General features: G+C 43.7%; 2 protein-coding genes and 1 non-coding gene across 3 annotated transcripts; 2 read left to right on the forward strand and 1 right to left on the reverse strand.

The window, feature by feature from the left end:
* Positions 1-1,330: 1,330 nt before the first annotated feature.
* On the forward strand, positions 1,331-6,523 carry LOC136518389 (kinesin-like protein KIN-10C). Its single transcript, XM_066512040.1, has 13 exons — positions 1,331-1,605; positions 1,937-2,102; positions 2,199-2,399; positions 2,483-2,654; positions 2,746-2,951; positions 3,027-3,328; positions 3,410-3,495; positions 3,693-3,922; positions 4,004-4,050; positions 5,795-5,816; positions 5,900-5,968; positions 6,078-6,116; positions 6,218-6,523. The coding sequence occupies exons 1-13, from the start codon at positions 1,424-1,426 to the stop codon at positions 6,263-6,265; spliced, it is 1,770 nt and encodes a 589-aa protein (XP_066368137.1). The 5' UTR covers positions 1,331-1,423; the 3' UTR covers positions 6,266-6,523.
* Positions 6,524-6,773: 250 nt separating this feature from the next.
* Positions 6,774-6,846, reverse strand: TRNAK-CUU (transfer RNA lysine (anticodon CUU)). Its single transcript has one exon. It is a non-coding gene; the product is annotated as a tRNA-Lys (tRNA).
* Positions 6,847-13,641: 6,795 nt separating this feature from the next.
* On the forward strand, positions 13,642-21,172 carry LOC136518252 (protein ESMERALDA 1-like). The gene is made up of 10 exons (XM_066511894.1): positions 13,642-14,238; positions 15,480-15,549; positions 16,768-16,835; positions 16,966-17,054; positions 18,226-18,423; positions 19,316-19,520; positions 19,657-19,824; positions 19,999-20,166; positions 20,249-20,439; positions 20,542-21,172. Exons 1-10 carry the CDS (start codon positions 13,786-13,788, stop codon positions 20,702-20,704), a joined length of 1,773 nt encoding a protein of 590 aa, XP_066367991.1. The 5' UTR covers positions 13,642-13,785; the 3' UTR covers positions 20,705-21,172.
* Positions 21,173-21,808: the final 636 nt, after the last annotated feature.

Below are 21,808 nucleotides of genomic sequence, written 5' to 3' on the forward strand. Positions count from 1 at the left end.
TGGGAGGAGGTGGGGGGTATACAACCCTTCCTCATAACACCCACATGCTCATTCATTGGGTTTAGGTTAGCCAGGTATTCAGGTTCAACAGATTGAGTGTGTGTGGCATGGCTTGGTTCTGCTAAGCTTGGACAAGCAATTGAAGGGGTGAATGGGAGTTCAACAGAGTTCACAGTGCTACCAGAATCCCAATCAGGAATCACAGGGGGCTCACTACTTAGGCTATGATATGCAACAGTCAACAAGTAGCATTTGGAAGCCTTATGTTTTGCAAACATTTCAACCAAATCTTGGTCAGTGCAGACTTGGATGTTCACTTTACTATCCATGCAGAAATAAAACAATCTCACTATATCAGCGTAGTTATGAGGATACTTGTCGACAACTTCAGCAACTAGGTCTGTGAAGTTAATGCGGTCAACATCCACGACTTTGTTCAACGAAAACACCACGCACGAGAATTGGGAGCAACAATCCAAATTTCTAAGTTGTAGCTACTTTCTGCGTCCATCCTACAGATGAACAAGAAGCATGCAATCAACACTATAAACACGGGGCACAAACGTAGGGCACTAAATACCAATCAACACTACAAACACGAGGCGCCACGAAACTAAGGGGGGAAGCAGTGAACTCACTCGTCCGGAATCCAATCCGTTCGCTAGCCCATGCCCTTGTTCCCCGCCATGCCACGCCTATCCTCTGGATCCACAGTCGAATCCACGCTCCACTACCCCATATGTCGCCACAAGCACGGGTGATTCGTCGTCTTCTCTCCTAGCCGCCGCTACAGCCTCCGTCGTCACTAGGGTTTCTCTGCCGCTAGGGTTAGGGAACTGAGGGAGTCGAGCGAGAAGAGAGAGTGAGAGACTGAGGGAGATACCAATCAATATCGGTCAACACAGCCTCCACATATGCCCGTGACTGAAAGAACAATATGGATATTTTTCCTGTCCGGTCCCACATGTAAGAGCTGCCAAACAGTCAAAACCAAACAGAATAGAGACGGAATGGCGTGTTGGACAAAAGAGTTTAACGTCATGGCACCGGAGTACGTGTGAACTAGCACCTAGGAAAAGGCTCCTGATTTATACATAAGGCGCTAGCGTTGTTGAAAAAAAAATCAGGACTGTGAGTAGTACCGTGCTCTACGAACGGCGGCAGAATCCGACGTGGCTGCCCTGCCGTGTTCAAAATTCGAACTTCCTCACAGAATCCACCTCACACCACCTGACCGCTTGCCGTGTTCAAAATTCGAACCTCCTCCTCCGCCCCAACGGTACCATCTGGATCCGCCCCAAGCGGCACGCCCCCGTTCGGCCACTCCTCGTCTTGTTGCCACTACCAAGCCCAGAATCCGAATACCCTCTTGCTCCGCCCCTCTCCCCCGGCGGCCGGCGCTGACCGCGTGATCCTCGCTCCGATGGCGGGCACCTCCACACCCGCCCGTTCCTCCGCGCGCTCTTCGCTGCCGGTGCGCGTCGTGCTGCGCGTGCGCCCGTTCCTCCCGTCGGAGGCCGCCTCGGCGACAGCACCCTGCGTCTCCCTCCTCGACTACCACCCCGGCGGTGAGGTCACCGTCCAGCTCAAGGACCAGCACACCAGGTACGCCTAAACGCCTCCTCAGCGTACGATCTGGAGCCCTCGGACTTGTTCCTGCGCTAATTGCGGACCATCACGATTAGTACCTCCATTTAACCTTCCAGGAATTGGTGAAGTGCTTGCATGGAAAATTTATACTCCTAGCTAATTTGTTCGTTTGATCCCAAAACCAAAGGGATTGGAAGGGGGGGGGGGGGGCTGACTTGTAGGGGATTTAATCCCCTTGGTTTTGGGATCAAACGAGCAGTCTCAGCACGCAATCTCATTTGCTTTCATTCTCCCATGTTTGATTGCGTTTCCTTATTTGCTTTGGTGTACTGGTCCATTTATGCAGTCGGAGTGAACTGTATAAAGTGGACTCGTTCTTCGGTCAAGAGGACAGCGTGAGCCAGATATTTGACCAGGAGGTTCGCGCAGTGATCCCAGGCATCTTCGAGGGGATCAACGCGACGGTCTTTGCCTATGGGGCAACCGGCAGCGGCAAGACCTACACAATGCAGGTGCCCACTATTATCATCACTGCAATGTGTTTGACTAAATGCCACTTTTGGCAAAACAATATTTCACTGAAACCTATCTGAGTGGCTGCTGAACAGGGCACGGAGGATTTTCCGGGGCTAATCCCCTTGGCTGCTTCAACAATCCTAGCAAACTGCACTGGCACATGGTGCTCTGTTGAGATGTCGTACTATGAGGTGTACTTGGAACGGTGCTATGACCTGCTGGAGCCTAAAGCAAAAGAAATCATGGCCTTGGATGACAAAGATGGTAACATGCAGCTGAAGGGCTTGAGCTGGGTAATGTGATGCTGCTTGGTGATTACTGAATGTGTTTGTTGGAATTCAATCGGTTGCTTACTGTTGCCCTTTGATGTTTGAAGGTCCCTGTGAGATCCATGGAGGAATTCGAGGAGCTCTATTCCATAGGCGTGCAAAGGAGAAATGTCGCCCACACTGGACTGAATGATGTTTCCAGTCGGAGCCACGCTGTGCTCTCACTTAGGGTCAGCACTGATGTTGTCAAAGGGAAACTTAACCTCATTGATTTGGCTGGTACATCTCTTTGGAAGTCTGGATTGAGGCACACATGCTTAAGCTGTATCCCTGTACTTGAACTCATGTTGTGCTTGATTGTTGTTTATAGGTAGCGAAGACAACAGGAGGACTTTGAATGAGGGCATCCACCTTCAAGAAAGCTCCAAGATCAACCTTTCATTGTTTACATTGTCCAATGTATTTTCAGCTCTAAACAAGAATGAGCACCGAATTCCCTACAGAGAGAGTAAACTGACCCGCATACTTCAAGATTCTCTAGGAGGCAGTAGCCGTGCTGTGATGATAGCTTGCCTGGTGACTTTTCTCAATCTTTTTTCTTATGGATGTCTCATAACGTAGAACTTGGCTAATTGTTTTTTGTTGTTTCAGAATCCTGCAGAATACCAGGAGTCAGCCAAGACAGTAAGTCTGGCTGCTCGTCCATGCCATACTGAGACTTTCACCAGTTCAAGCAAGCAAGAAACTCCCAAGGTCAAGGTTGACATGGAAGCCAAATTACGAGCATGGTTGGAGTCAAAGGGGAAAACAAAGAGCATCCAAAGAATGGATGGTCTTCTCTCCCCAGTTGCCAGCAAGACTCCATTGTCTATGAGCCATATGAAGCAACCAACATCTTCCAGAATTTCTTGTAGAGCTAAGGCAATGGATCAGGATGGTGGTAAACTCAAGAAGTTAGTATTTTTTATCATTTCCTCTTTATATATTACATGGAACCATACATAGTTCTTATTTCTTTGTCTTCTCCTGCACAGGATGCTTTTTGATCCAAAAGTCCATGTTCCCACTGAAAATATACATCGAGAGCAAAGGCAGACAGAAGTAAATACACCAAAGAAAGGTACTTTAGAAAACTTCAGGAGTATTATATCTGTGTGAAATAGTGGTTACAAAATCTGAAAAGTTAGTTGAAATTTACTCAGAACAACCTCTGAGATTTTTTACCTGTGCTTTCATGTGTGAATCTGATGTCTAAAGGCCTCGAGATTTTTTACCTGTGTTTCCACGTGTGAATCTGATGTCTAAAGTCTTATGCAGTGGTGCTTCCTTCAGTTACTCAATGCCATGAAAAACATGAAGCTTCTCTCAGGAAAGCTCTTTCTCCAATTTCTTCAAACATGGTGCCTGTGAAGCAGCAAATATCTGATAATGGCAATTGCCCCATTTTATTGGAGCCCCAAACTCCAATAGAAACACATAACATAGTCAAGGAGACTCCTGGTGCAACCCCACTAGAGAGACTTAATGCGCTACAGTCTAACTTAAAGGTTTGTACGGTTCCCCTTCTCATTCTATAGACAAGATATTTGGTACTTTAAGATTCATCAATTGACATTATGACTTTTTAGGAAGCTCTTGTTCAGCAGTACCTTGAAGTTTTAAATGTTGCAGACAAGTAAGTCCAAATTCTACAACCTTTTTTGTTGGCACCCCAGTTCCAGATTTTTATTGAACTTAGCTTTATTTGATTGATGCGTAAAATGGCTGATGCTGTACGTATTTGCTGAAAAGTGGCTAAAATAGCACATGGGAAGCAAAAATGCAATGGATCTAAATTGCATAAACCCCCTGGATCTAAAAAAGGCACTTTGATCAACTTTTAGGCTAATCTTTCTTCTCTAGTATCTTGTATGCCTACGGTGTAGCTTCACCGTGACAAAAAACATGGACATGTCAGTTATGGTTTGTGAACATCACAAATTAACTAAGAGCTTGTTTGGATTTGGATACCCATATATCCATCTCAATCCATGTGTTGTTGGAGTGTTTTGGTGTGGAATTTAAACTAAATTCCATAAAATTCCACACCAACCCACTTCAACACACATGGTTTGAGATGGATACATGAGTATCCAAATAAGGCCTAAGGATCATTTACAAACATGACCTGACATTTTGGGTGGGGGTGCGAATGCAGTTTCGTAGTTTTTAGTTCAAGTAATTTGCTCCCTAGGTGTCAGTTCAAATGAGAGGACAAGCTACATTTCTTCACATTATGAAAGTTCAGCAGGAATCCTGCCATTCTTTTTTTTTCGCGACCGGGACTTCACCCGTTTTTCATTAAGAGGGATAAAAGTTTAAAACGGTACAAACCAGTAGCTGATGGCGGCGAGTCGCCAACATCAGACAACCAGCACAACACAGACCTAACTACTGGAACTCAGACATAGGCATTACATATTCGCAGAATCTTGCGACCAGACCTGAGCAATTTCTCCAACAGGAGCGAAGCCTCCAAGGACCCAATCCTGTCCTTCCCTGATTACTGCTTGCACAACTGAATGAACTGACGACGTCCTGCAGCAGGAATTCGCGAACGACAGCTCTACGCGCGCGCATGTTTAACCCACGCACATTCCAGATTAGGATGTTTTCCGACATTAAGAACACATGTAGCGACTGAAAGCAATAGAGTTCAGACAGCGGTCGCAGGCCGGAGCACCTGCTGCCTTCTTCCTGGGAAGAGTACCTGCATCACTTCTCCAGCCTCTCCCGTGAGAGCCACCTGGAACGCCGCCTCATGGAGCTCATCGAACGATGCCTCGTCCGGCCGCTCGGTGTCTACCTCGTAGCCTAGCTTCTTCATGAGCACCTTCCGTGCCTGCGCGTCGGGCTTGTTCTCCCTGTTCCTGCTATTCGCCGCCAGTCGTGCGCTCCGCCTGGGAACCCAGAACAGACCTTCGTCCCTGCATGCTTCCTTGGTGACGCGCAGCTGTGGGGTGTTTAGCAACGACTGTTCGAGCGGCTTCTTGAAGGAGGCGATGAAGTCGTCCACCGACACCTGCGTCGCGTGAGGCTCCGCCGTGGCCACACGATCAAGGATCCCGTCAACGTCTATCGCGTGGACGGGGGAAGTGGCAGCCGGGGCCGTAGCGATGTCGACAGGCAATGGGCGTGCTGGCGAAGATGGGCCTGTGTCTGGGCCAGACGAGTATAAGTCTATCTCCATAAAGGAGCTTGAACGATGTACCTCCTGGGCATCGTTATTATGTTATAGTCTGTAAAACTCTGACTATTGGCCTGTCAGTATAGCAGAATGCATGAACTTTTTGTTCTTAGGTTGACCTTATGTCACAAAAAATATCCAGTTTTTTGCAGTCTTTCTTTCTAATGTTTCTCTCCCTTACCTATGACTGCAGGGAGGAGCTACAGCAGCTGAAAGTATGATCCTTTCATCTTAATAGCATTTCGATCACTGTTGTTCCAGCCTTTTCTTCTGAGTAACTTCCCCTCTTGTTTGCTAGGGAATTGGCCTGAAGAGAGCAGAATATATTCTGGAATTACGGGAGGACTCACCAAGACCGTTCAAAACTGTAAGATTTTTGTAGAATGTGAAATGATCCAGATCTTTTTTCCAAAAGAAAAAAAGGAAAATGAATCCAAACGTCTGAAATGGCCTTCTAATACAATTTGCTTGTCCAGCTTACAGATTTGGAACACATCGGCCTCTCGTCAAAGCAGGTAATTTTTATGTCATCTGTTAAGGCAAAAGGCATGCATCTCTGGCGAAAGTTATATACCGCTTGTAATTCCTTTGGCTTTCTTGTTCGTTTTGCTTGTAGATCCAAGACATCCAAAAGAAGATGGCGGCCACTGGGATCTTCAAATGATGACCTAAATGGATGCTGTATGTGGATGGAGAAGTTAGTTCAACCTTTCTGTTGGTGACTTCAGGCAGTGTCCTGCTGCTGCTTTCAACTAGATTTCCTTTAAGCGTGTGTGTAGAATTGCAGTTGAAGTGTTGAACAACTAAACTGTCGGAGTTGTGCTGCTACTTTTACGTCCAGCAGAGTTTTTATGAAACGAGCTATTCGAACATTTTATATGATGAAGCACAGTCTTTTGCTCATTTGATAATGATAACATGTTTCGCAGGCTGAGTTTTTATCATTTGATAATGATAACATGTTCTGCAGGCAGAGTTTTTTTTATGAACGAGCTATTCGAGCATTTTATATGATAGAAGTATTTTTTTAGAGGATTTTATATGATGAAGTAGAGCATCACTGTTGCTCATTTGATAATAATTACATGTTTCGCAGGCACCCAACTGACAATTGAAAGTCCGTATCCATCCATATTTATAATATAATAATAAGAACAAAAATGGAAAACATTCGCCCACCGTGGGGCTCGAACCCACGACCACAAGGTTAAGAGCCTTGCGCTCTACCGACTGAGCTAGACGGGCTCGACATGTGTTCCAAGTTTCATGCTCTTTGACTTTGTTTCGCTGCACCGAACGGTTCCACTATCAAAAGCAACGTAGAAAAGGGCAGACATGTTGCATTGTAGTACCAGCGATGAAACTTTGCCGTTTATGCACACGAACCAGCGATGAAACTTTGCCGTTTATGCACACGAACCAGCGATGAAACTTTGCCGTTTATGCAGGGAGACAGCTTGAGGCATGGAGAAAACATCAATCCTTTTCTTCGGCCTACTGCCAAGGGCCAATAGTCCCCTGGATGTGACGCCATTTAAGCATAGACTATCATCCATAGATCTAGATGCTAAACTTCTAAAGTAGCCAAGGCACATGGAGTATATACTAAAACACAGACCACTTGAAGTTCATTTGAACCTTCTTTATTTTCTTGAAGCGCAAAAATTCCATTAAACCAATGTGCAATGTGCCCCATGATGATGTTGACATGCCTTTGTTATTTTCACTAGCTTGCTACTGCGGTCTGACGAAGAGTACAAAAGAGGCGTCGGCGCATAGCACGCCGTAATTCACGTACTCCTGCTACTTCCGTTTGACTCCAGTGGCCAACGATCGTTGTATCTCCGTCAAGATCAATGTCTTGGTCATCGTCCGCGTCGAAACGGCAGAAACCCAAGCGCTTTTCGAAAGCCCGAAAAAACCGGACGATCCCGACTCGACTCGAACTATCGTACCGGTGCCCGGGCGCAACTGCGACCGCGACCGCTAGTGGATAATTTTTTTTTAATTTTAACACTTACCGTCGGTTTTTTTAAACTAACATTTTTTACCGCGTCTATTGTCCTGACGCGGCCAAGTGCTTATAGAGTGTCATACATGGTGGCGCGACAGAGGGTTGACGTGGCGGCGACTGGAATCGCTGACCGCTAACGGGGCAAGGCCTGCCGCGCCACCGATCCTGACGCGGCAGAGCCGAATAAAACCCCCGCCGCGGCCCGCAGCCGCCAGTGGCCGAGCAGCCACCGTTGCCCGAGCAGCGCAGCAAGGCCGCCTGGCCGCCGCGGTCGCGTCCGCCCGCCCAACCAGCCCGTCGCCGAGCCTGCACGCCGACGCGCCACCCCCTCCGGCCACGCACGGCGGCTGCCCGCCGAGGACTGCGCCCGCGCCTCCCGGTCCGGTCTAGCGCGCTGCAACGAGGTACTCCTCTAATAAAGTTAGTAAAATTATTAAAGTATAGTTAGTATATTTAGTAAAGTTAGTTAGTTTAGTTAGTATAGGTAATATAGTAAGTTAGTATAGGTAGTAAAGTTAGGTAGTTTAGTTAGTACAGTTATTGAGTCTAGTTATATATTGCATTTAGTTTAATTAATTATTGTAGTTAGCCTTGTATAGATGTTAATATTAAATTAGTTAGTATACTTATAGTTAGAATATGTATTAATATTACTATGGACATTACGTACGACGATTTCGACGATTTGATGAAGTTTCTTGAAATGTTTTTACAGATGGATTGTTGTGTTAGAGTTTTGTATGAAGGAAGTGTTAGGAGAGAAGATGGTATGTTTGAGGATATGGAAGAAGATTTGAAATGGTTTGATGAACCTCCTAGCTTCAACGCTCTTTGTGTTCATTTGAATGCAAAGTTTAGCGGTGATTTCACACTGAAGGGGAGGTTTGATACTGGAAAGACTAGGGCACACTATGTCCTCATGCCCTTGCGCGACCCAGCTCACTGGTTCCGCTATACTATGGTTCTCTAATGTTCCAATGTGCCCATGGCTGAGGTGGTGGTGGAGAATGGGTACATGATGTAGGGTATTCAGGATAGCCCATCCATTGACGGTGTTGGAGGCAATGAGCAAGAATTGAGGGTCGAAGGGGAAGTAACTTAGGGTAACATGGATTTGGATGGTCAGTTGACGTAGGAGCGGTTTCATTCAACTGCAGTAGGTTGTATAAGCAATGACTTCGATGTGAATGATTTCGAACGGGAAGAGGAGGAGCAGGAGGAGGAGGACAAGATCGGTGATGTAGTTAGCAGTGATTTAGACGATTATGATGATAACCAAGGAGGTACAGATACTATATCAACACCAGCTGATGTCATGCTAGTACCGGTTCATACTATGCCATTACCAGTACCAACTGAGATTTTTGCATGGTGTCCAGGCTCAGGGTAGACTAGTCATAGATTTAGCTACAGATGATACCCCCTATGATTCATGGGCCAGAATTAGTGAAGCGCAGCAGTATGTTCCACCATCACCTTACACAGCGACTAAGCTTGAACAACTAAGGTCCAAGAACGTACTTTTTATGGGTGTTCTGAACTATAGGGATGCCAGCATGACGAATATGGCAGTTTGTGACACCGGTCTCCAGATGTGTAGGAATTCATTGTATGACCATGAGAAAAAAACCCTTAGGAAGGGGATGATATTCAACACAATATCAGAGATGAAACTCTTTCTTTAGGACTATGCTGTGTACCACTATAGGCAGTACACCGTCACTCATTCGGATCAGGAGTTGAGATACCACATGATATGCAAAAACGGTTGTATGTGGAGGTTAAATGCGCGAAAGAGACAGAGTGATGACAAGTGAAGGATAACTAAAGTTGTCGAACCCCACACTTGCCTAGACAATAGGGGGAAGGAAAATCAGCAACAGTTCACTCCACGTTACCTGTGTCTGGAATTGTTGAGTTCTCGTTTCATAAGTGCAACGAATACTTTGTGAAGAGGTGAAAACTTGCGTAGAGGAATATAGTTAAGCATGGACGTTTTGAAAAGGCCGGAGCTGAACATTTGAAGGAGGCCGAGGAATTGGCCAAGCAGCACACCGCTGAGCCGTATGAACCATGCCGCCATATCTTTAGTGTACGGGACAAGGGTGGCACAAGCTTGGGCGACGAACGTTATGGTGGACGAAACTACCGAGTTGATCTTGAAAAGGTAAAGTGCAGTTGCAACGTCCCTCAGATCATACATGCCCCTTGCTCTCGTATGATCACAGCCTATAGGGTTCGCGTGTACAACTATGAGAATCTACCATATATGTCATCCTTGTATCTCCGTTCGAACACCGTTAGTATTTAGGAGATGAGCTTCGAGTCATACCTTACCCCAACACAGTGGCCACCTTACAATGGTTATGACTACATGTCGCATCCGAATCTAATGAAGGTAGGGAAGGGTAGGAGAAAGAAGAAGCGACTCAAGGAGGATATGGACGCTATGAGAGGGTACGGCGAAGACATGTACGGCGGGGGAGACTTCAACGAGACCCGTGGCAGGAATCTTTGCTCTATTTGCAAATAATCTGGTCACAAGGCTAGCCGGCATAGAAGACGAGGGCAACAGATGATTTTATATTGTGTTCGTACTGCATAACAAGTATTTTAAATTTTACAATGCTACATAATGTTAATCTGAATATTATTAATTTGAATACTCTAACCCTTTTTATCAATTTGTGACAGGATGACCCCTCCCACGCCGCACCAGCTGTACCCCCTTCTTAAGGTGAAGTACGACGACCCCCTTCTTTCATCGGACAACGAGGTTTTCAAGAGGTGTTCGAGGGATCCTTATATTCCTGGGACTTAGTTTATTACGTCGAACTTATGTCGAATAAATATTATCGTCGAAAACTTGCAGACTCATAAACCAATAAAAATGTTATGTGGTAACTTGTCGTTCATTTATTTGCTTCATGTTCATTTCAACTTGCGCACGATCGCAGCATCACTTATAGTTTTGTACAGCACCGACAACAACTCAATTGAAGCTGGATGTTGTCTGTCCGCGTCACTGTCGCGTCGTCGTCTATGGCGCGACACTGACACGCCATGTAGCATGCGCGTGGCACTAATGCACCGTGGACTCTGGCGCGGCAGAACATGAGCTATGGCGCGGCCGAACGAGTGGGCTACGGCGCTGTATTCGAGATAATTTCACCCGATTACATTTATTTTAGAAAATTTGAACGCGTGATATAAACAGATGTGATCACTTAAGATCGATCATGGATAATCCGAGTACATGACACATGGATACAATACATCAGTAGTTCAAATAGAATATAAGACAACACAATAAAATTTCTACTACATAGCTACATTGATCATTAATAAAGCATGGAACTAACAGTTAGCGCAATTAAAAACCCTCAGTCAGAAACATATTGAGTAAGCAACTCGTCGTCCGAGTACTAATCCTCAATCACAACCCTGTTGTTGTGGCTAGGCTCACCTACATTGCCCTGATCTGCCTTTCGCCTGTAGTAAGCGGCCTTCGCTTCATCTACGGCCTCTACGGCCTGAGTGAAGAACGCGTCGTCATCCTTCTCCGCATGCAAGCCTGTCTCTGCTAGAGCGATGAGCTCGCTCAGTCTGTTAGTGTCGTCCTCAACCTCTTATGCCTGCAAGCCCACCTCTGCTATAGCGATGAGCTCGCTCAGTCTACCAGTGTCGTCTTTAGCCTCCTCCGCCTGCAAGCCCGTCTCTGTTAGAACGATGAGCTCGCTGAGTCTGACAGTGTCGTTCTCATCCTCGTCCCCCTCATCAGACAATACAATCGGTGATTCAACGGTGCGATGAGCTCGCTTTCTGTGCTCATCTAACTTCTTTTCCTCGTACCTTGCAAAAGCCACCTCTACAACATGGTCCTCGCTGCATACAATCTCTTCATATATAAAATGCAATAAGTTAGCAACGCGACTATATTACATTTAAAATCAGGCAATGAAAAAAAGACTTCGAAGTACTCACTGGCACATAATGAAACAACATGCTCGTTCAAGACCTGCATATGTACTCTTGTCTCCTCCCTTGCCTTCTTCCTTGCTCTTTCCTCCTCTAATATCATCCGTCTCTTCAATCTCCATTTGACAAGCCCAATGTCGATCGGGTTATAAATAATGCGCTGTCTAGCAAACTCACGCATCTTGTCTTTGTAATGTTTAACGAAAAGGTTGACGTAGTCAGGTCCATATCTCCTCTTTCGTGCAATTACTTGCTTCCCCTTCAGTTCATTTAAGAACTTAGCTTGACCATTATAATATTTTCACATGTATTTTCTAGTGCTCTGTTCAAATGATAAATTATATCATATATGTCTTAGCAAAAAAAATACGATTTCATGGTTACCACAAAAATAACCAACCTCATTATAGTCAATCATATGGCCGCAATAATGGCCTATTCTAAGCTCCAAAGGAACTAGACCGTAGTTGGATTTAACGCCACGTTCGCACTTGACTGACGATGCTTTATAAATTAACCTTTCTTTCTTCTTTTGCTTTGCTTTTGGAGGTTCTTCGGACCATTTGTTCTTAGGACCATACAATCACTCTCTGAAATGACACTTCGCCATTGAATACATCTAAATAACGTGACATTAGTACATGACTCATATAGCTCAACATTTTAACACATACAATTTGCACTTACTTCATACTTGTTTGGACACACAAACTTCAACGTATTGTCAGGGTTTATCACGGCTCGGTCTCCGCAATGGCATAGAGGAGGTTTCTCGAGTCGTCTAACTGCGGCTAAGTGTTTCTCCTTAGTCGTCATTGGAGGGGGGTTAGGGAGAGGTGGAACCCACCGCTCGAAGTGCTTTCGTGGATGTTGCCCTCTCCACCAATCGTCGAAAAGAAGATACCTGAGATCAAACTTGTCTGCATCGTTGATCCATTGAAAGAAAAAACACCTCTCATGATCATACACAACAAAAAATCAATAAAATATTAGTAACCTAGTAATACAAATGAAGAAAAAAATATACGAAAACAATTACTTACATTAAAACGACTACACGTGTAGAAGCAACGAGCCGCTGTGTCCGGATGTCTCGATTGAAACACGTCGGCCGGACGACCATAGTCATAGTTAGGGACAGGGAGTTCAGGTGGGACGGGGGCATCTTTGCTAGACTCGTCGGGGGTAGAATTCTCTAGTACGACCCCGTTTTCATCATAATTGCTTCCGAAACATGTCTTTCATCTAATAAAACGGTTCAAATTAAACATCAATCAAACACAACGTAAATTAATATAAAATATAATCATTTGCAATGCAACTAAAATAATATAACCGACAATTATAGCAACAAAAATATACATGATAAACATACTTCTAACTAAATAATTAATCTTAACATTGACAAAATCAAACTAATATCTTCCTTCAAACCGTAGATCATAGTTTCTAAACATAATTTTCCTCCTAAACTTAGCTCCCATTCATAATATACTATCCACCATTCAAACGAAAATAAAATATACGTTATTACCTTGCACGAGGATGAGGAGAAAGGGAGGCGACCGGGGAATGGAATGGAGGGAAACGACAACGGAGGGCCGGACGGGGGCCGGGCTGCCGGCGTTCGTGGCGTGGCGGTCGGTGTGCTCGGCGGCGGGTTGACGCGGGCGGACGCAGACGCGGCAGCCAGACGGCCTTGCTGCTCGGGCAGCGGGACTGGCGGCGGGAGTTTTATTTGGCTCTACCACGCCACGGATCAGGGTGCGATAGTGCCGCGCCAAGATCGGTGGCGCGGCAGGCCCTGCCCCGTCAGCGGTCAGCGATTCCGGTCGCTGCCACATCAGCCCTCTGCCATGCTATGCATAACGCGGTACAGACATTTGGCCGTGCCAGAACAATAGACACGACCAAAAGTATTAGTTAAACAAACGACCGTGTTAGATTTAAAATAAGTTTTCAAAGAGGGTTAAAATTAAAAAAAAAATCCGAGTCGACGCCACCTCGCCACGCCGCGCTCGGTCGGTCACGCGCCGCGCACTCGCCCCGCTGGTTCGCCTGCACACGCGCCACCTCGTCCTCCTCGCCCCGCCCCGCCCCCCTCTCGTCTCGCCCCCATTGCGCGGCGCGGGCGGCAGCGATCTCGCGCGGGGGAGGCCTAGACCTAGCTTCGGAGGGGCGGCACCGACCCAATGCAGGGGCATGCGTACAGCCGCCTGGGCAGCTTCGGCTCCGCGGCGAGCGCGCCGTCCCCGCCGCCGCCACCGTCGCCGTCGTCCCCGGTGCCGGCTGGGGCCGGCGCTGGCGGGGGCAGCCGGACGTCCGCGAAGGCGAGTTCGGCGAGGGGCATCCCGGGGGCCGCGGCCTCGGCAACGGCGGCGGCACGGGCGGGGGTCGCCCACCGTGGCGGCGGCGCGGCGCGGAGGCTGGCCAGGGCGGTGCTCGCGACGCTGCTGCGGAGGCAGGCGGTGTTCCTCTTCGCGCCGCTGTTGTACGTCGCCGCGATGCTGCTGTACATGGGCTCCCTCCCGCTCGACGCCGTGCCGCGGATAATCGCGCGCCAGCCGCCCGGGTCGGTGTACCGCAGCCCGCAACTGTACGCGCGGCTCCGCGCCGACATGGACGCCGACAACTCCACCGGCGCGGTTAGTGTGTGTCTCCCTCCTCCTTGCACGTTTGTTTCAGCATTTTAATTTTGTTTGCGGGGCTTGCAATGTGGCGCAAATGTTTGGCCGTATTGATCACAGAATGGTTGAAGCATGATCGAGCTTATGCATAATAAGCAGCGTAATGCTTTTGCATATTGTGGTCGAGCTGAGATGGTGTAACATGCTCTTTAGATTATTTTAAGTGGTGTTGATCAATCCGAACTGGCACCTGGTCGTCTTCTAATAGTGAGGAAATGGGTGACAATGGACATGTGCTTGAACCGTGGGTTTTATATTGTTATTTACTTGTTCATGTGATTGCTTTGTGTCATGGGATGATATGAACGACCATTTTGTCACATCTTCTGAAACTTGGTTCAGGTTGGCAGTCATGTTAGAATGTTATTGGTCCTTGTTACATTGCAAGATCACTGGTTGGTTTAGTCAAATTGTCTCATCCAAATTAGTATGCGCTATCCTGCCCTTTGCTCTTAATAAATACAAAAAGTGTGGTTTCTTTATCCATTATTACACCATGCTCTCATAAGTGATGTTCGTTTTGCTTGCCCTTATTGTCATGGAGAATATTTATTAAAAAAAAAATCCAGTTGCACTCATGATCAAGAAGCTCCAGTTGCACTCGCACCACAACAAGCAAACCTCGCCTGCATTTCTGGTGTTTAAGTGTTCTGCATCTCGTTTGCTGTCATCTTCACTGCCTTTTATTCGTGTATCACTTATAACATCCTTTTATTATGTCCTCAAATGAAACAATGTAACCGTGGTTTGACAGACAAAACAAATCAATTTCAAATTATCCGGTGCAAAATATGGGTGAATGGACAAAGAAACTGAATTCCAAATGAACCAAAGTAAAGTCTGGTTGAGTGGACCAAAGAAATAAATTTCGATATGCAATCTGCTGAAACCTGTTTATGCGCATGGAATACAGTGCATGAATGATTAAAAGATAAAAACATCAAATCCATCTGCAGATAGGCCTTTTCTTTTATTATGCCAAGTGGAATAAGAACATTGGGTGAGTATATATTTGCATCTATTTACATCTTTCATTACAAATATCCCACAGAATATATTAACTGGACGGCATCCAGCAATGAGGTAGAAAAAAGCCCTGTACTTCTGTTTCCATGTTTTGATGATTATAATTTTCTGCTTCTTATTTGTGTTAATTTTGCATGTATGCTTCTTCCTCTCACGTTGTCATATTTTTCTAGCTAGCAACTGTATGGAGGCACACTTACAAAGGTGGCACATGGCGGCCCTGCATAAAAAATGTGACAGATGGTATGCCACTTTCTTGCCGTTCTTCCGTTTGTTTGGCTCTTGACTAAATATTGTGCATCAGATGTGCAGATTTCGTGCACTTGTAATTTCTAATTCTTTTTGTTCCTTCTAACGTCTTGTTTTAGGGTACTTCTAATGTGTCTTTGATGCAATTCAGGTTATTTTGTTTCCTTTCTAATATGTAGATTGTAAAACCCCTGAACGCATTCATATTTGTGAATGGAAGACTTTTTTTCCTTGTATTTGATCATTACAGAAGTTAATTTAAATGGTCTTATGTTTTGATTTTAGCAAATGGACTGTTGTTGCACATAGTTACGTTGTTATATAGAACTGCAAACAGGCAAACAAGAGTAAAGCTACTGGCCTACTGCTTATTATGCTCCACTGTAATGAGTTTATCATTTTTTTTTGGAAAAGAGCATAACTCTGCTTTTAGAAAGCAATATCTTGGTTTCTGCAGGCGCGTATGTATTTTTTATTTTTGGGTGGTGTGGTGTGTGTTGTATTTGGGGTCTCTTCCCCCTTTTTTTTCTTCTAAATATAATAAAGCACAGTTCTCCTGTGTTTTCGAGAAAAAATATCTGGTTACAGAACAGCTGGGGTTGCCAGCTTGAACAAAGTGTAAAGGGGTGACAAGCCAAAGACCCTACTACAACAAAGCTAAATTTCAGAGATGTCATAATGAGTTTATCATACAACTACAACAAAGCTAAATTTCAGAGATGTCATAATGAGTTTATCATACAACTTACAAGCAGGCAGCAGCGCATATTGGGGCTATGATTCTCGGCATATGATTGACAAGTGTTTATGATTAACTGATCATCTTCCTGATATAAGAAAAGTTCTCTTCCTTCTATGATTTGTTTTTTTACCAAGTTTACATTTGGAAGAGTCAGATGCGGTACCACCTCCAGTGCTTCTGTTATTAAACTCACAGTGTAAAAATTATTCAAACCGTATTAATTTTGACGCAAGATATTTTATAGGCTAGTTTGTTTGGACAAATGAAAATTTACCCTAATAGTATCCAATTTTAAAAATCTTTTCAGAATATACGAAAATTTAGAGGTTAATGAAAGTGTCAATATATCACTCTCGGAAGGCGGAAACATCATTTTTGTTTCGTGACTGGAATTAGTTCCGTTTAGAAAACTTGCATATTCCCCCTGATCTCTCTCTCTCTCTAATAGTTTATTCCATAACTTCTATTAGGTTTACCTGAATCAAATGGCTACATATACGTTGAGGCAAATGGTGGTTTAAATCAACAAAGGACATCAGTAATCGCCTTACCTCAGTGTTTCTGATTACTCCTGATATTTTATATTTTTGTTAACTGCTATGTGGTATCTTGAGTTACTAACTCATGCCTCTATTTATTTTGTTTTTTTTTTCTGTTTTTTTTTTCAGATCTGCAATGCAGTCGCCATTGCTGGTTTTCTGAATGCTACTCTTATCATCCCAAATTTCCATTTCCATAGCATTTGGAGGGATCCTAGGTGCATTCCCCACCTCTCAACTCAAATTTGTATTAAGTACTGGAACATACCATTAACCCCTGTAAGCTAAATGGATTTCCCCCCAGTTCATGATGTAAAACCATAATATGTCGTTTTCTTCTAGTATGCATGGTGATCTTGCTTGATGCAAATGTAAGATGTGGCCTTTCATTCTTGCAAACACTCCTGCAGTTTTAACATTTGAGTTTTTAAGTTCTCTAGAATGTTGAATTCACACTTTATATCTTGTTTGCATCATTATCACTCTAGAATATTGATGGAGTTCGTTTAAAAAAATAGAATATTGATGGAGCAAGATCATGTATTGAAGCTGTTCTGCAGGCTGTTGCGCTTGAGAGCAGTTTATGGTGTACTGCTGGGGCTTTAGCGCTCCAGGAAACCTGGAGCTGATCCTAAGGTCGCTCGCCATGGTCAATTAATCCTCTTATATAGCAGAGGTGCTGGTGGTGGTCGTTTGTAGTGTTTGGTGGCGCGTCTTTAGCTAATCCTTTGCTAGGCATGTGTGTGCTGGGTTGGGGAGAAGGCATTCTGCCTATCTCACTTGTTTTATTCTCTTTTCTTCTTAATGAAATGGCATACAGCTCTCCTGCATAGTTCGAGATTTTTTTTAAACATGGTTTTGTATTACAGTATGATTTCAAGTAAGGTTGAGGGAGTTGTACTGCATAATGGACAAAATTATGTAGATCTGAAGTTAGTTGTGCACTATGTTGCTAGTTTTGTTGACTTCACTAGTTAACACACCATAAAGGTATTGGTTTTTATCCTTATTTGCATGTCATGTTGGGAAAACTTCGCTTCAGTGACTGAATTGCGGTTTCTTGTTATTATTGCTGAGAAATTTCTAAAAGGGTTATATCAATTAGTTCTAGGAGGAAAATAACAATTTTTTAACGGTTGGATTGCTTTACCTATTGTTGGGTGTTGTATACATTTGGCACTTGGTTCGATTGGATGGCTCTGCCTTTTGTTAAGTTGTTTCACTTTCTTCAGGTTCTTTGACAGTTCAGGTGGTTGTGTAAATATTATCGATTGTTCCTGTGCACTGTGAGATTTAGCGTCGTGTTAGCTGATGCAAACGCCATCTGTCAGTATTATACTTTTCTGCTTGTAAATTTTATTAAAATCAGACATTTCATTTTGGATACAGCAAATTCAGTGATATCTATGATAAAGATCACTTTGTACAACGTCTACAAAATGATGTTCGAGTAGTCGACAAAATTCCGGATTTTATAATGGAGCGGTTTGGTCATAATCTCAGCAATGTGTTCAATTTCAAGATAAAGGCTTGGGCACGCATTCAATATTACAAAGATGTTGTTCTTCCAAAATTAGTTGAAGAAAGGTGAGTTTAAATACAGTTCAGTTACTACTTGAATCTTCTGTTATCTTGGCACACAAAAAAAATCCCTTCACTGGCAACCCTAAAAATAGTGGCAGGGTGCGGACTTGTTGCACCTATGGTTTGGTAGTTGCAGTGGTTTGCAGCCCATTGGGTTTGGGTGTGACCCAGGTTACAATGCAGCCCCGTAGGGTGAAGCCGGGGTTCGGTAGTTTTATCGGTTGGTTTGACTTACGTTCTTTCTCGGAGTAAAAACCGCGGGGGGCGGTCTTCGCCATCAGTTGCTTACATTCCATATGATTTAACTGGAGTACTAATTCAAATGTTATAGCTTTATTAATTGGTAACACAACCTCTGTATCTGATTACAATCATTTACTGTAGAATAGAGAGCACTTCTAGTATGTTGGATATGAGTTTGATATTAAACTTGACATGGGAATCTGTAAAAGCATATATATGATATATTTATAACCACTACAACCTTTTTATTGTACTTGCTATGATATTGATATATGTTAACGTAGGATATCCTATATTAAAAATCATTAGTGGTGTTTGGAGCATCTCTTCAACTTTATCCTCTTAAATTTATTCTAGAAGGATACTACCTTTTTATTCATGAAACTTATCTGCAGCAACCATTTCCTCTGACTCGATCAATTCTTTCATTCTTTGCCATCAAAAGTTTCTGTGACCTGTTGCTTGTGGAAGCTGACTTTCGAGGATTACTAAATTGTTGACACTCCCTTTAATGATGGAATTAGGTGTCAAATCATTTCCCTGTTTACAAGGGCACTACTATTTAGCTAGGAGTTTCTATTTTGTTAAGTATCATGAAGTGTTCAATTCAATTATAATGCATTTCTTTCTGATGCTATGCTCTTTAGTGCAGGTTCATCAGGATTTCTCCTTTTGCCAACCGACTCTCGTTTGATGCACCTTCTGCTGTTCAACGGTTGAGATGCTTGGCAAACTTTGAAGCCTTAAAATTCTCTAAACCAATTGTGTCTTTGTCTGAAACCTTAGTTTCTCGAATGAGAGAGAAAAGCGTTGCAAGTGATGGAAAATATATCTCAGTGCATCTTCGTTTTGAGGAGGTTGGATCTCTTTCATGAAATTCAATGCTTATGTGTTTGGGAACCAAGGATCCACCATTATGTATTTGAATCTTGTGCGTAATATGCTGCCAGTGTTCTGAAGTAAGTGTGGCATCTGCTAATTGTCATCTTGCAGGATATGATTGCCTTCTCATGTTGTGTATATGATGGTGGTGATGAGGAGAAGAAGGAAATGGATGCAGCCAGAGAAATAGGTTGGAGAGGGAAATTTACTAAGAGAGGACGAGTAATAAGACCAGGAGTAATCAGAATGAATGGAAAATGTCCTCTTACACCTTTGGAGGTATGTCAGTATCTAATATCAAAAGGTAGAACAACTGCTGTTATTGACATTTCAGAAATTTGCTCTCAAGCACATTTTGCTGGTCCATGCTTTGTTCGTTTCCTTTTATTCAGTTTAAAACAAATTCATTTAGTATCAGGCAGAATTTGTCTTGAGAAGTCTTGTGATGTTTAGGTTGGGTTAATGCTTCGTGGAATGGGTTTCAGCAATAAGACTGCAATCTTTTTGGCATCTGGAAAGATTTACAGAGCAGAGAAGAACATGGCTTCTCTTCTTGAAATGTTTCCTCTCCTACAGACAAAAGAGACACTGGCATCAGAAGAGGAACTTGCTCCATTCAAGGTAGGAACTGCAGGGTTAGCTACATTTTTTTTGTTCTGTACTTCCATACGTTGATTGTTCTTAAACGACTCATTATTGCCAGAATTTCTCCTCAAGGATGGCTGCTGTTGACTATAGTGTTTGCGCCCAAAGTGAAGTTTTTGTGACCACACAAGGTGGAAATTTCCCGCATTTCCTTATGGGTCACAGGAGATACTTGTATGGTGGGCATTCAAAAACAATTAAACCAGACAAAAGAAGGCTTGCCGTACTCTTTGATAATCCACGTATAGGGTATGATAACACTATTTGCCCATAGTGTTGTTTTGGTTTATCTTGAGTTCTAAGCACTTGACCATCTTGTTTGTTAAAACCATAATTTTCATTTATGTGCAGGTGGAAGGCATTGAAGCGGCACTTGCTTAATATGAGAGCACACAGCGATGCCAAGGGGATTGAAATGAAAAGACCAAACGAATCTATATATACCTTTCCATGTCCTGACTGCATGTGCCGCTTGAATAGAACAGAACACTCGAAATCCAGACACAGTAGATAGTATCTCGTAGTTGCATTTCCTGACTAACCCTATTCTTTCTGACATCCAGTTTAGTTTGTTCATTCTTCATTTGCTGTGCGGCTTTTCATTACTTCATCTGCAAGCATACTTGCCAGTTGCCACAGCATTGAAGGCAATCTATTCTCCCTATGTAGCGGTTTTTCCTTGTATAGCATATGCCAGCATGGAAACCCCAGATTCCTCTGTGGAGTATATTAGACTAATTGTGATGCTAACTATATATCAACTGACTAATCCTCAGCAACAGATCTGACTCCAGTAGGATACTACCCATTGTCAATGAAGTATCAAATGGTTTTGGGTAGTATTGCTGTTGTACATGGTTCATTAGCAGTCTGTCATCATGTACAAATTTTGAATGGAAGACAGGCATTGTAAAAAAAATTCTCATCTTGCCCGAAAATTGGCATTGTTGCAATAGTCTCCCTGTATTCTTTTAGCTAGGTCTTCGCTGTTGTAACTGTCTCTTACACTTCTATTCACAATTCTAACATTGGAAACTGCCCAGTGGAACTTGATTCTTGCTATATCAGTATAGCGCAAGGTATCTGCTTATTTGCAATAATGTGTTCAGAAGCTGCTGTAGTGAGTTTAATTGTCATTATCCGATGGTCGAGCATCAGAGAGTGAGCTCAAGGTAAGATCCGTCGTGCCTAGGGATGGCAATCCTACTTGCCGATGTGGGTACTCACGGGTGTGGGTGTTGGTACAAAATTTCACTCGTGGGTATAAGTATGGATATAAGATTCTACCCATTGGTCTATGTGTGGATATATTGTTTCTCATCTATTCTAGTTATAATATAAATCGCTGATGTGGGTACCCACGGGTATCATATCCAACGTGGGCGGGTACAAATAGGGGTGCAGTTAAAAAATATTATCTGTTACTCCCTCCATCCCAAATTGTAAGTCATTCCAAGAATCTTAGAGAGTCAAAGTTTTTCAAGTTTGACCAAATTTATATAACAAAATAATAATATTTATCATACCAAGTAAGTATCATTAGATTCTTCATTAATTATATTTTCATATTATACCTATTTGATGTCATCAATCTTTGTGTTTCTCTCTATAATTTTAG

The sequence above is a fragment of the Miscanthus floridulus genome, chromosome 17, assembly GCF_019320115.1.
Source record: "Miscanthus floridulus cultivar M001 chromosome 17, ASM1932011v1, whole genome shotgun sequence".
Lineage (NCBI taxonomy): Eukaryota > Viridiplantae > Streptophyta > Magnoliopsida > Poales > Poaceae > Miscanthus > Miscanthus floridulus.